General features: G+C 36.8%; 1 protein-coding gene across 1 annotated transcript in view; it reads right to left on the bottom strand.

Annotated features, from left to right (window-relative positions):
- SV2C (synaptic vesicle glycoprotein 2C) overlaps window positions 1-14308 on the bottom strand; it is a 106728-nt gene that overhangs the window by 76888 nt on the left and 15532 nt on the right. Inside the window, exon 2 of the mRNA XM_058823925.1 lies at window positions 3788-4491. Within this exon, the coding sequence (XP_058679908.1) occupies window positions 3788-4367 (580 nt within the window). The 5' untranslated portion in view covers window positions 4368-4491. The remainder of the gene's footprint in view (window positions 1-3787; window positions 4492-14308) is intronic.

The following is a 14308-nucleotide window of genomic DNA, read 5'->3' as shown; positions in this document are numbered from 1 at the left end:
ATCCATGCTCTCTTGAATAAAAGTCATAGGAAAAACATTATTTCAGTATCTCAGGTGCAGAGATGCTGAGGAAAGAAAAAACCATAATAAGAATTTTACATTACAACAAAGCAAAACCAGCAGCAACAACAATGATAACAACAACAAAAACCACAACCAACAACAAAATCCCCCCCAAAAAATCGAAACAAAACAACACAACAACAAAAAAAAACCCCACAATAAAACTTAAGAGCAATCTGAATGCAAAGACAGAGAAAAACTAGATAGAGAAGTATACCCAAATCAGAGCCCAGAGAATTAACCTAAGATCAGTCTGTTTCTGACTGATGAAATTAAAGAGGTAAGATGCAAGCAGGAAAAGTGTTAAAACAACATCTTTAGGCCTGAGCCCACAACCTGTCTCACGAAGGTACAGTCTTATCCCAGTAGTGCCAGAACCCAAAAGGCCAGTGTGAATCCACTTAAACGGAGGAGTTAGCAAGTACAGCCAAGTTATATATACATCAAGGACACCTTTCTTTCATGCTTTGTGACGTGTCACTATAAAGTTGAATAATTTAAGCTAGTTAACTGCCCTCTTCTTAAGAAAACCACTTACTTGAGATGAAAAAGTATTGGTTTATTATTGAATTCAAAAGACAACTTGAGGCTAGTTCATGGCACCAGCACATTTGTTATGTGACTTTATAGGCTCTGAGACATAGCTGGTGATCAATAAACAGTGATTTCAAGCTCATGCAAGGGTCAATATGGAAGGATTTTGGGAAATTGTCCTTGCAAAAGTGAATTTTGGAAAAATAAAAGATGGAACAGGGAGGGTCAATAAATACTGTCACATGTTTTTAATTAGCTCAAGTTTCCTAGTAAACTGTCATGGCATGATATATGAGAAATTAGTTTTTACAACTAAATCAATGAATGCTTTTTCAAAGAGAAATTAAGATGCTCTTAGTGTGTCTTTTGACAGTCTAAAAAATTGCCTGAAAAATAAATACTGTATAAGTGTACTGATTTTACCTTGTAACTCTTAACATTAGTCCTGTGACTTTAATATTCTAGCAATGTCAGAATCCTCTGAATTATGGAATTCTAATAATGAGAAAAAGAATTATGCCTGTCTGGAAGACCTCAGTTAGGATGTAATTATAAGGTGAAATCACAAGTGCAAAATAATTGAAATGCATGGTTGTGAGGGCTCAGTTGTGACAACATAAAAAAGCTTTCACTGAGCATTCACTGGTACAACAAATATTTTGTATCAGTGGAATTAAGATTATGCTGTCTGCAAGCAGTATATCTACTCTGTTTATAGGCCATATGCACATTAGTGTGCTGATGACTTGCAGCTTATGATACATTTATAGTAACAATGGGCAAGAAATATATTTTTGGTGAAATTATTGCTAAAGCAGTCACGTGTTGCAATGCTCTCAATACACACTGGGAAAGAAATTGCTTATCGCTGTTCTTTCCTGGTTTTGTATGTTCATCTTTTAGTACACAATTATTTGTTAGTACCACAACAGAGAGGCTAGTTTTATATTATTGCAATAGGAAGATATATTATGATTTCTATATTTTAGGCATGAGAATACATGGTTTACACAGCTTAGTTTTCCAGAACTGTTACCTTAATTTTGTCAATAAGCTTCATTTATACACACACACATACACACACACATGCACACATATACAAATACTTGTAACTATAATGTGTTTATCAGCTTCTGTACTGAATTTAGTTAAATACTTACAGACTTATTCCAGTACATCTCAAGACAGCATCATAAGAACTCTAGTGACAGGGAAATCTTCATCCTTCTTGACATGGGTCAGACCCCAACAGGTGGATGTGAATAATCATGGCCCCTGTTACGCTGGAGACAATACTCCCCACTCCCAATTCCAAACACCTCCATAATATTTAATGTAGTTGTTTAGAAAGAATACTATTTGTAGAAAATACAATGTAATATTAATTAATTGGAGATTGGGGGTTACCCTCACATTTTTTCACCCTGGAGAACAAAGACAATTTTGACTCTTTCATTTGTTGAGCAGGGTGCACATGGTAACAGGCAGGTTTATCAGTAATTTAAAATGGGGGTGAGAAAAATAACTTTTGTTCCAGCAATATAAAAATTATAAAAATTACAAAAATTATAAAAATTGAGGTGTAGATTCTAAAGATATTAAAGTGGATTTTAAAGTCAGCTGCCAAGGACTAGATGAAAAAATCATGTTAAAAAAGCAAATTGGGCATTCACTACTTTTCTAAGATGCATTGTATGTTAGTATCGGCACTGACCCATTGACATTTATCTAGTGATACAGGTTTGCATTATCTTTGTTTCTCATCCTTTAAGAAGTAGACTTGAAAGTTCGCAAGTCCAACCATGACACATACTATGTTGGCATTTAATGTAAACAAGCAATAAAAAAAAAAATATGTATATTCAGCATATAAACTTTTTAACCATTAAAACTGTAATAATTTATTTCCTTCCATTTTAAGTTTAATCACTGCACTACAGGCAAAGTAGTTCCAATAACAAATGATCAAACAGCAAAGAATAATGCAAAGGACACAGTTATCTGAGAACTCCTCATCTGTTTCCACTTATGTTCCTGTCACCTGGAGGGAGACTTAGAGATGTAACTGTGGGAGACTGCAGTCCACAGTAATGAAACCCACAGACCCTCAGTGCTGGTATCAGTATGTCAGGAAACTGAGCAAAGCCAAAATGAGATCTGTTGCAACATAAACATCTGCTGCAAAGATGGAGGGTGCAAGCAGAACATCTGCTACAAAGCAAAGACTTTTAAATGTCTTGTATATCCTCCTTTTCTCCAGTCTTCAGGCCCAAGTAACTAATTTACACATATACATTTCATTGCCTGCTTTGTCCCAATTGCCCATCTCCCCTCTTCCTTGGGGTACCATTTCTACAACTCTTCTCCAGCCCTGCCCCATGAGAGCCTTGTTTTACCTTCTGTGCCCAGGCATGTCCAGGGAAGAGAGCATGGACCTGATTGCAGCACTGCTGCTTTACCAAGCCACACAAAGCTGGCTCAGACTGCCTGTTTACCACACCACAGGAGGGAACAGGCGAGGGGATGGGACACAGCCTATCCCCATCCGCAGAATGGACACAACAAGCACACCTCAGGCTCTTGTTCATTCTTCTGTCACCCTGACCCTAAGTAAACAGTATTCTCTTTGGATGGCTGGAGAACAGTCACTGGCATAAAAGGACTAAAAACAAAAAGAGTGAAAGGCTGCAATAGATAGCCTTTTCACTGGAATTTTTTTCATTTTCTAGATTTGATTTCACCTTACCATTTCAAAGGTTCATGTGTGAAAATGTTGCCATACAGTTGTATCATCTGCTCTTTATTACACCTTTATAATTTCAACAGGACTCCAATTCTCCATCTGTGGGCTAATCTAAAAAAAAGCTATTTTTTTTTTTAGATTAGCTCATTTGGACATCTACTCTTGTATACAAGAACAAAATTTGTCCTTCTCCTTATTAAGTTTCACAGTGTGGTCTTTCTCTTTAGTGATTTATTTACTGACTGACTAAGAAAACAATAATCTAAAAATAAAACTACAATATTAATTAAATTCTTAATACATACAATTAATTTTCATTTAAATAATTGTATTTATATTCAAGACAAATCTCTTTTTATAAAAGCTTCTCTGATGACATATACATACTTAGTCTTACTGTAAGCAAATCTTTTAATAGCAAAAAGATAGAATGAAGACTTTACTTACCAAGCCATCCTGATCCAGAATTGGGTATACACATATCTGTTTCAGCACTGGGCAACACAAATCCAACCACAAACACTTCAACCCCATCAGCCATTAGGGCCATTCCTAGCACAAAGAAGAGGGCCCACTGGAAACGACCATGGCCACACTCTTGTATTATCAATTCATATTGCTGTGCCAGCTCTTCTTCATCAGCTTTCCTCTCTGTTTCCAGTTCATGACGATCCTTGTATTCATCACGCATAGACTGACTTAAGGCTGCCATGTCATCCTTACCCTGCCCCATGTTGGGGATTCCCTGATACTCTCCTTCATAAATTTCATCATCTTCATCATGTCCTTCAGTTGCTTCACTTGATCCTTCATCATCATTAGCTTCTACACCGTAACTTCCTCCTTGGCCATAGTAATCATCATCATCTTCCTCATCCTGGAATCGACTGTAGGACCTCTGTGTGTAGCCATCCTGGGCTTTGTCAACTGCTTTATTAACTTTTTTCACTGCTTGCCTCTTCACCTCTTTAGCAATATCTTTGGCCCCTTTCACTAGTGAAGTCCTGTCTTTGTAGGTGTCCTCCATCCTGTGTCAAAGAAGGACTGCTTTTAGGCTGCAAAAATACCTGCCAAATATTGTTTGGAATGTCTACTGGGTGTTGGACATCAGTGGAAAAAGCCCAGGTACAAGTGAAGCTGTAATATTCAACCTGTAAAATATAAGAGAAAAAAGTTTATACTTTGCTATTTTTAGATGCCTCTTCACACTGATACAGAGTCATCCCAATCTTTATTTAAGCACTGGACGTTAGAATAGAGGGCTTCGAATATAAAAGCCTGCATTTTCTTGAGAGATACAAATACCACAGGTTACAAGGAAAATATGCAAAAGATAAATTTAATATCACTATCAGAGAATCTTCAGAATTCAATTTTTTACTGTCTAGTCTTGGATAGCAGGTTTTATTTGGAAAGAAATCAAGCAATTCCATGCATCATACATCAGATTGACTCTGTCTGCAATATCCTTTCTCATTTGAACTCCCTGTTTCGTAGGAAAGGGCTACAAACACTAGTCTTTCTCTCAGTGAGGTACCATGAAATATCTCTCTAGCCTTCTATTTAACACAAATCCTGTAGAAAGTTAGTATTCCTCCAATCTGTACCAGTGTCTCAAAGCTGACTGAATTTGGCCAGTGCATTCACAGGGCATTCACACCGAGTCTTAGCAACATGAAAGCCCACCCTAAAAAATTCTGTGTGGGGAGCTGTGTGGGCAGAAGTGGTGGCACTTTAGCACTTTGGAGATTCCCAACACTTCAGTCATGGACAGACACATTCCTTTCTTCTCTATCTATACTCACAGTAGGGTCAGAGGGGAGCAACTGTGTATTATCAGCTAATGCATCTCCCAGGGTTAGTCCAGCATGAGCTCCCAATAACCAAGCTGCACAAAAGCACCAAGACATTTCCCCCAGTTCTCCTCCCTGCTCCCCTGCTGTATCTTTCAATCTCATGGAGCCCCGAATGCAGACACAATGAGTCAAGAGCAGTTTGCTTATTAGAGTGAAGACTAACCACTCCCTTCTCCTCGGTGTGGTTTTCAGGCATATCTACAGACAATTTGCTCAACACACATCTGCACTATCACTAGGGGCGGGAGAAAGAAATGACAGCAGCATGCAAGCATACAGAAGGAAGAAATGCAGGATCATTTTTTTGCAACAGTCTGTAGTTAGCACAGCTAAAATCAATTACAAAATTGCGTCATTACTCACGTGTCTAAAGTGCGTGCGTGTGTGTGCGCATGAGTGAATCTGGACACTGCAACAGATTGTAGAAGCCTCCCCCCTGGGAGAAAGCAAGCTACAGTTTTTTAGCAGTGCTTCTAAGAAAACATGGCCTGCTTCCAGCTTGGGGAAAAGGTTATTTTTAACCATGATCATTTTAATGATCTATTTTCCAGCATTACCTCAGAAAAACTGCAGTAATGCAACTCAGGAGGCAGTGAGATATGATGCAGGAGTAAAAATAGATGGAAATTTCTGAAACTAATCTTATTACCCTTTCTAAAGCAGTGTGAACTGCCCTCAGAGCTGCATGGGAGAAGACCAAGGAATGGCTTTAAGAAGTTGTCCTTTATTCATTCTATTGCATATACTGTCTCCAGAAGTATACTCCAGACATGAGTTTTAGGGCTGATAGTGTTTTGAGGGATAGGAAAAACTACAGACTGCATTAAATAAACTAAGGATGTGATGTACTTCTGATACAAGAAAATGAAGCCTACAATCACATTGACATGACTTTAGAAGCTAAAAGATATTTCCCTAGCTTTTTAATAATAGAAATTCACCTATAGTAAAAAAAGTATTTATTTTTAGTATCTTCCTCTGGATTAATTTCATACACTTTGACTGTTTCTTGGAGAAATCAAATGTGATGGCACTATTCAACTATTAATGGGAACTGAAGCATTTACTGGAAGAGAAATGCAGCCTTAAAAAAGTCCTGATGTAATATTTATGACTTCAAACTGTAGCCTTACTTTAGGTACATGATGATCCTTTTAAGTAGGTCATCCTGGTGAATCTTTTATGCCAAGGCAGTTTCTCTAATTAGAGCTCTTTCTCTAATTAGAGTTTTCAAGGTGCTCAGTAGAAGTTACCTTCCTAGCTAGGAGTATCTACTAGCTGTTAGTGAACATGCATCAAAACATTCATGGATTTGCTGAAGTCTTCTACAAATACTTTCAAGAACTCCATGAAATCCTAACAGGTACTTTTCTGACTGTTCATGAGTACAGTGTATTCCTAGATTTTAGATAATTTTACAGTGTCCATGCAACACATTTAACCTAATTCCTCTCATTCTCAGACTGATATTTGTTTCTTTTTGTTTGTCCAGCTAGGGTTTTCAGTTGTGAAATTACCCATTATTAAAGGGCACGTATGTGTGTGTGTGTACATATATATATATACACACATATATATGTATGTATATATATGTGTGTCTGTGTGTGTCTGTCTGTATGTGTATGTATACATTTATCTTGAAGAAAGCAGGAATTTAGGAATAGCAAATGAACGAAGAGTCTAAGAGCCAACACTGGTACAACCATGCTTTACCCTTCTGCAGTACACCTACCCCATGAGTTCAACAGACTCAAAAAAAATCAAATTTGAAAAAGTAACTGAACTTACTCTGCAGTTTGTGATAAACCAGGTACATCAACAAGGAATTTCACCTGCTCATATTCACTAAAATTATGATGACCCTGTCATCAAAAAACATGCAGACAGACAAAGCAAAATTTCTGTCTGGGCAGAAATCAGAAATGTCTCTCTATCTTGCTGAAGTTTCCAAGCAAAATGCTTAATCTGAACACTGTTTTTTAAAACAGCTTTGCTTTCTCAATGAATTGAAATCCGTGCCTTAAGGTGATAAGTACAAAGAGGAATAATTTACAGCCCATGCATGATAGCTTCCCACCCTTTCAATTATGTTGGACTGATTACTACAAGTAAGTAACTGGAAAGTCTGAAAGAGTAAGGATTAATGACTACCTGAGTAGCATAAAGCAGCAAAAGCAGAGATGACAGTCTAGCTATACACTCTTCTTTGTACCAACCAATTCAGCCAATATATTCACTGATTTTCACTAAAGCAAACACCATATTCCTATTCAATTCCTTCAGCTAAAACAAAAAAAAATCCCAGGAAACTAGTGTTTCTGCCAGAAACAGAAATACTCCTTCAGGAAACACCTTTAAAAAAACCAGCCTTTAAAAACACTCAAAGATGCATACACAAAATAAAAATCAAAGCATCCTTTTGCTCTAATATTTATTCTTTTCCACTATGTTACATTCACAGATTTCAGTATACTTGGCATTCTGTATAGACTGTGATACATCTGAAATAAAGATTGGACATAATAAACTAAATCAGTGAGATCCTTTAAAGGTATAAATCTATCACAAGTCAGAAAACTCACTCCCACAAAGACTCAGATCTTTGCTTAATATAGGCTGCGAGAAGACTCACTGGGTACTCCAAAAAGTGGTATTAACTATACGAATATAGGATAATAAAATCTTCAGAACAGATCTGGAAGTCACACTCAAATGTGCATTTCACACATCATAACTACTTCCAATTTTACTACCTTGTCAAATTATTTTATATCCCAGGGTAAATGGGGCACCTGAACTATGTTAATTCACATACAGAAGATGCTATTGTCTTGAAAGTGTTCTCAGTAATTAAGAAAATAACCCACACTTGAATTCACCAGGATACCTGCAAACTTCCTCCTCATCTCTAATGTGCAAAGCCTTCTGTTTATTTTTCCAGGGTAGTATTTACTTCAGTATAACCTAATAAAGAATAGAATCCTCAATAAAGGGTATTTATTTATAGAAGTATTAAGTTATTTAAAATAAACAAGAGCTGGCATCAAAGCTGGTGTGAAACAGATTCATTTTGGGTAGTGCTAGCGGATTAAAAGCTATGTTTCTGTATTTTAAGCAAATTTTCTTTCTCTCATGTTGAGAGATGAGAGGCTGCACTCTTCCGGCTCAAGCTGCAGTAGACAGAACTGTGTACAACACTGCAAGGCTGCAGTGCCACCACCAGTGGCTGTCCCCAACACTCTCCCTGCCTGGATGGTATTTTCACCACTGGTCCTGTACCAGCACTTGTCACTGCATCCTCTCCGCAGGCACAACAGACATGTGCAAGATGAGCATGGGAATTCATTTACCTAGTACACATCAATGATCCCGAGCTCAGCAGAAACAGGGTCTTTATGGTACATTGCAATCTCCTTTTTCCCATTTTACTATTTTCCTTTCTCATTAAACCTGCAGATAACTGTTTCTGCACCATATGCTCTACCTGCCCAATTCTTCTTAAACTACTTAACAAATCAGAACAAAACAAGTGGAATTGCTTTTAGCTTGTTTTTACTTGAAATTTCAGAAAAAAGAACATGTTTGCCTGAAAGTAAAATGTTTGAGGACATCTGCCTTTAACAAAAAATAACTCTAATAATTCTTGCCTTATAGTGCTTTTGATCAAAGGCCTGGTTCTTCCCCACTTACATCTGGATATATAAGCAATGAAACCAGGATCTGCAAAAGCTCTCCTTTAAGCAGTACTAACTGGAAAGCTAACAGTTATGATGAAATCAGACCACGTAAGACAATGGAATCACAAACCTAGGACAAAAGCTATTAACTCTGTCCAGTGAAAATCAGGAAATCTTAACTGAATAATCACTGATAAAAATGCAGTAATATTGTAAAAACAAATTCTCCAAGAAAGGCAGAGTGGAAAATTATAGGTACAAAGTTAGGAGGTGGGACATTCTTCACTTTATACTTCCACTATATTAGTCCTCCATGCTGTACTTCTATGCTCTAAATATCTTTCAAAGAGTATCCTGAAGAAAGCTGACACAATGCTGATAAGTTTTATGAGCACTACCATCCTAATGCTGACACAGTCATGTCTAATTCATCTCACTCTTTATCAGTCTTCTAAACCCCTTTGATCCACAGTTCCACCTAAGGTCACCGTCTGGAGTAAGGTTCATCTATGCTCCAACCTCTCTTATCAAGCCTTTTTCATGCTTTCTTTTGACATACAAAAAAGGTTCAATATTGACAGCAAAAGAATTATTGAAGAGAAAATAGATATTACCTACTCTCTGGTTGTAATAACAATGTCTAATTCCTTAGAACTAGACTCAGTTCAATGCACCCCTAACAGGCTAGACTGAGTTCCAAACCTGAAATAGCCATATCTACTAACTAAATTATTAGTAGGAACAAAAATTAAAATATTATTAGGAACAAAACTGTCAAGACCCTACAGTGGAATGAAACTTTCCTTCATTTTTAATGTAATCAAGAGCTTGCTTTCCTAGGAAAAGGTGACTGAACAAAGCTTAGGACATGTTTTGAGATGTCTTGCTGTCTTTCCCACAGTAAACTGTAAACAGAGATTAGCATATACAAGAAAATTTTGTTAGTCCAAAGTCTTTAGGGGTTTTTTTTTGGTTTTTGGATTTTTTTGAAATCTAATGCTTCCTGGTTGTTTTCTCTTACAGTACATAAATACCAGAGTTTTGATTGCTTTTGTCAATTTTGCGGTCAATCTGATCACTATTTGGCTACTTCAAGCTTCTACATGCTTTTACCTGGCAAACACTAAAAAAGAAATAATTTCTTTAAAGACAAGGTGGGATCATTGTGGTTTTCCAACACTGTGGTTTCAATTTGTTCTTTGAATACTGTGCTTCCTGTGGAGTTCTTCAGTGAAGAAGTGCTCCCTTCCAGTCACTTTGCTATTCACCCAAAGCACATATTACTTCCAGGATCTGTATTGGGTGGTGGTCAACACAAGCTGAATGCATCATCTTGTTCAACAAGAATTGGCAAGAATAAAACATCATCCAGCCTAAATGACATAAGTTAAGTTTCATCAGTAAAAGTTAATGAGATTTCATACTCTACCCATATTACCTGAATGACTACCCAAATCTTAGGAAAGTTGAAATTTCATTATTGATAAAACCTTTTTTTTAGCCAAACATGTTCAAACATATCTCTGCACTTTTAAGGCTGCCTTAAAAGTGGAAAAAAAATGCAAAAGAAAATTGTTTCCTCTGAAGCCAAGGGCTATCTCCCTTCTCATACCTACTTCTCCTGAAAATTTGCTTTCATCATCAGTGCTTCCAATGTATTTTGTACTTTTTAGTTGTCAGAATCACAGTGGAAAGCATCATCCTGCATTTCAATAATGAAGGAACAAAGCAGTTGGACAAGCAAGTTTTCATTGCTCAATGTTAGCAATAAAAAAACCACAACCCTCTACCAAAAGCACACCAACTCGCAATTTCTGTCTTGTATCTGCCATTGTCATGTTTGCTGCTGTACAGAAAGCAGACAAGTCTTCTCTGAAATGAAGGCCCACCAGCAGTCATGAATCATTTGAGATCAAAAGAAAGCAGAAAAAAATTTCACTCACAAGGAAGAGGGAAACCTGGGGAAAGATATATATTAAAAAACCGTATTTTAAAAACACCAAGACTGAAGTTTTAAGAAGAACAGCCAAAGAGATCTATCCTGGAAGTAAAATAGAAAATAATGCCCTGTGGAAATTCTCCAGGGAATAAAATCTGCAAATGCAACAGGACAAGTCTCAACCACCGAAGAAGCCATTTCTGAAATTGCTTTGCACAAAGCTGTAATGTACAGGTACTTTGAAACAGCAACTGTACAAATACTAGACTGACAGATGCCACAGAATAGCACTGGAGCTTAGGGAAAACTTGGGAAGGTTGAAGGGCATCTTGTAGGGCAAGCTGTATTACAAGCTGGAATTATGTGTCTTTCCTGTCTTCCTGAAATAAAAGAGGTAAGCATTACTTATTTTTTAGGAGTAAATACAGGGTCACACTCTGAGATCCCACTGGGAAAAACTTTCTGAAAACATTTAGCTTTTCATTCTCCTGAATTTCTACTGGGGTACATCATTCCTGTGCCTGCAGAATGAGAGTCAAAAGACTCTTCCCAGTTCTGCCAATTCTGTCTTTATCTGATGCTGCTCTGTGTTGACCTCTGCATGGGGAATCAGCTGCTGTGCTCAATAAACCCTGGTAGGAGAATAGTGGTTTCTCAGCATAACATTAAAAGGTACTTGAACACCCTGGTTTTCTCATCCGTACTCCCTTTGCAGTCACTTTGCTATTCACTCAAAGATCATATTATTTTTTCTTTATCTTTAACATCTGTTACTTTTTGTTATTTGTAACAGGTACATTATTGCCAAATATCATAAATCTGGCTACACCAAAATGCAAAGTTAAGATGGGGAATGTATTTTTTGAGTTACATTAATATTTACATTGCTTAAATTTAAATAATTTCCTTATATCTGCACACATGGCCCTATGGATTCAGGTGAATAACAGACAGAATATGTTCCACCAAGACAGCTGGATCACTTTAGGAGTAATGCTCTCCATTGTTTGAAGGGAACACTTCCCCTCTCTGTGGCCACACTGACTACCACATCCAACACACACATCCAACTTCGTGCACTCCACCATCACCACAGTCTGGAGAGGATCACTGGAGAGGTTAGAGGTCTGGGATGCATGATGCACAGGGAGAGTAAGTCTTTTTTGCCTCATCTTCAGAGAATACTTTAGGAGAAATCTGTTCACCATCCCCCATCATCTAATGAGAGATTAAAAATACAATGAGGATGGGTTTTTTTCAGAGGCAAAGACAAAAAGAAAAGAGGAAACAGTTTCAAGTTGCAACAAGAGAAATTACAGACAGTTCTAAGGAAGAAATTCTTCATGTTAAGTCTCCAGCCACTTACACGGCTACACAGAGGAGCACTGGGTTTCCCAGCACTGGAGGTATTCAAACCTTAACTGGACAGGACTCGGAGCTATTTTAATCCAGATCTGAGACTAGGTAACCTCCAAATTACTTCTTCACCCAAATTACTCTACCATTCTGACAGATCAAAAAAAAAAAAGTTTATATTCTCACATTAAATGAAGAGCTCTATTTTTATAAATCAAAATCAAGCATCAATTGCTGAATATGTCAGTATACAAATATATCTTTCACAGAATAACAAAAAGGTTTAGAATTCAGTCTGGTAATCTAGAGAGAGTCAAAAGGACACCCCTTCTAGACACAGAGTCTAGAAGATGGGCGACCATTTAGGCCCCTAAACAGTTAGCTAAAATTGGTTAAGCAACCAATGCCCATATGGGAAAAGAAAAGTCTTCTGTTTTTATACAGATTTCATTTTGGAGAAGCACTGGGCAAAGATGAGAAAGTTGAACAGATCTGAAATGTATATCAGATTTTTGTCACATCCCTGTCACATGCTATAAAAATTCCAACATTTTAATGACTTTGCTCTAGTTCAAAATGCTTGATCTCTAGTGATTTTGAAATGCAAAAATAATGCCACTGTTCCTACTATTTTTGCTCTGTCTGAAAAGTAAAATTAGATCGTAGATAGACAGCTTTTATGTTTCTTGATGCAAATTAATTAGGATATGTAGAAAATATGTAACAAATGCTATAGGTTATTAATGTTCAAAAGTGCAAAAATTTCTTTTAAAATTAGTTCCTCAGATAAACTACACAGAATATTTCATCGTTTTCTCTTTCCTACTTTGAAATAGTGGCAATTTAAACACAAAAAAATCAGACCACTGGTGAAACTTGACATGGGCAGATATAAAAATATGTTTTAAAATTTGTATTTGGTAATTTCAACACATTGCTCTTTGAACTGTGTTTTTCCATAAATTTACTACTTCTGAGAGAAAACAGCTCGGAAAAATACAGACACAAAATAGAAAGCTGTGTGACTAAAGCTGTGCATGTCAGGAACAAATCATTACACATAATAAGGCCATAACGAAGTTGATAAGGAATATACTTGCACATAAAAAGTAACAATGCCTTTCAGATTCTGTTGTGGACATTCATCAATATGGGAACCCAGCTATAATCAAGAATGACAGAAGAAAATATCCATGGAAGGCTGTAAGAAAAGCAGCCTGGTAATATGCAGACAAGAGGTGCCTAGGCAAAAAGTATTTTCAGTGTTTTCAAAATATATCTAAATATTTATAAGATATATAAATAGCAAAAAGTTCCTATAAGTTTAAGTAGAAAGTGAATTTAAAAGCTTTACATATTATTTTTCCTTATGAAGTAACTAAAAGTTTATGATTTCTCTTTAAACATCTTGGCATCTCACATAAAAGAAGGAGGTTAAGGAACAGATTGTTGTACTTTGAAAGTACCCTGCAATCCTACATTGTTTTCATTTTTGTACAAGAACAACCAAGACTCCTAGACTTCCTTTTGCAAAGTCATTTGGTTTTACATTCACCTTAGATTTTCTCTTTTATTCCTAAAGAACAGGATACATTCTAAATGATTTGGCTAAAAAGAACTGTACTGTGTGTACTCCAGATCATGTACACCAATCTTTTCTAATGCATCCTGTTTCTTCAGAGTTTTCCTAGTACTCTTTTCTGCACCATGCTTCATGCAGCGTTTTTACTGGAGGGTTGTGATCACAGTAATGTATTGCTCATCTTCAGATATACCCGAGCTATTAAAGATTATGGAACCTGATACTCAAATAAAATGCTAGTTCTGCTGCACTAAAAAAGTGCTTCTTCACACTCATAAAATCTTACCTCTCCCAGCAGGGAAATGCAACAGTTTGAGGTGGAAATTACTTTTTCACAATAAAGGCTGACTCATTGTCTACCAGGCCTTAACTAGGTAAGAAAGGAAACCATGACTGCTCAATGCTCCCCAAACACAAATGGTGCTGCTAAAAACCCATATACATCTTACTTAAGGTTGCACTGACTTACAATTGTGCAAATTGTTTACCTCATTTTATGCCACACTGGGAAAAACACACTTTATAGTGCTGAGCATAAACTCATATTTTAGCCAGATG

This window comes from Ammospiza caudacuta, chromosome Z (genome assembly GCF_027887145.1).
Source record: "Ammospiza caudacuta isolate bAmmCau1 chromosome Z, bAmmCau1.pri, whole genome shotgun sequence".
NCBI lineage: Eukaryota > Metazoa > Chordata > Aves > Passeriformes > Passerellidae > Ammospiza > Ammospiza caudacuta.
Note: the sequence above shows the minus strand (reverse complement) of the source record. Positions and strands in the feature narration are given on the sequence as shown.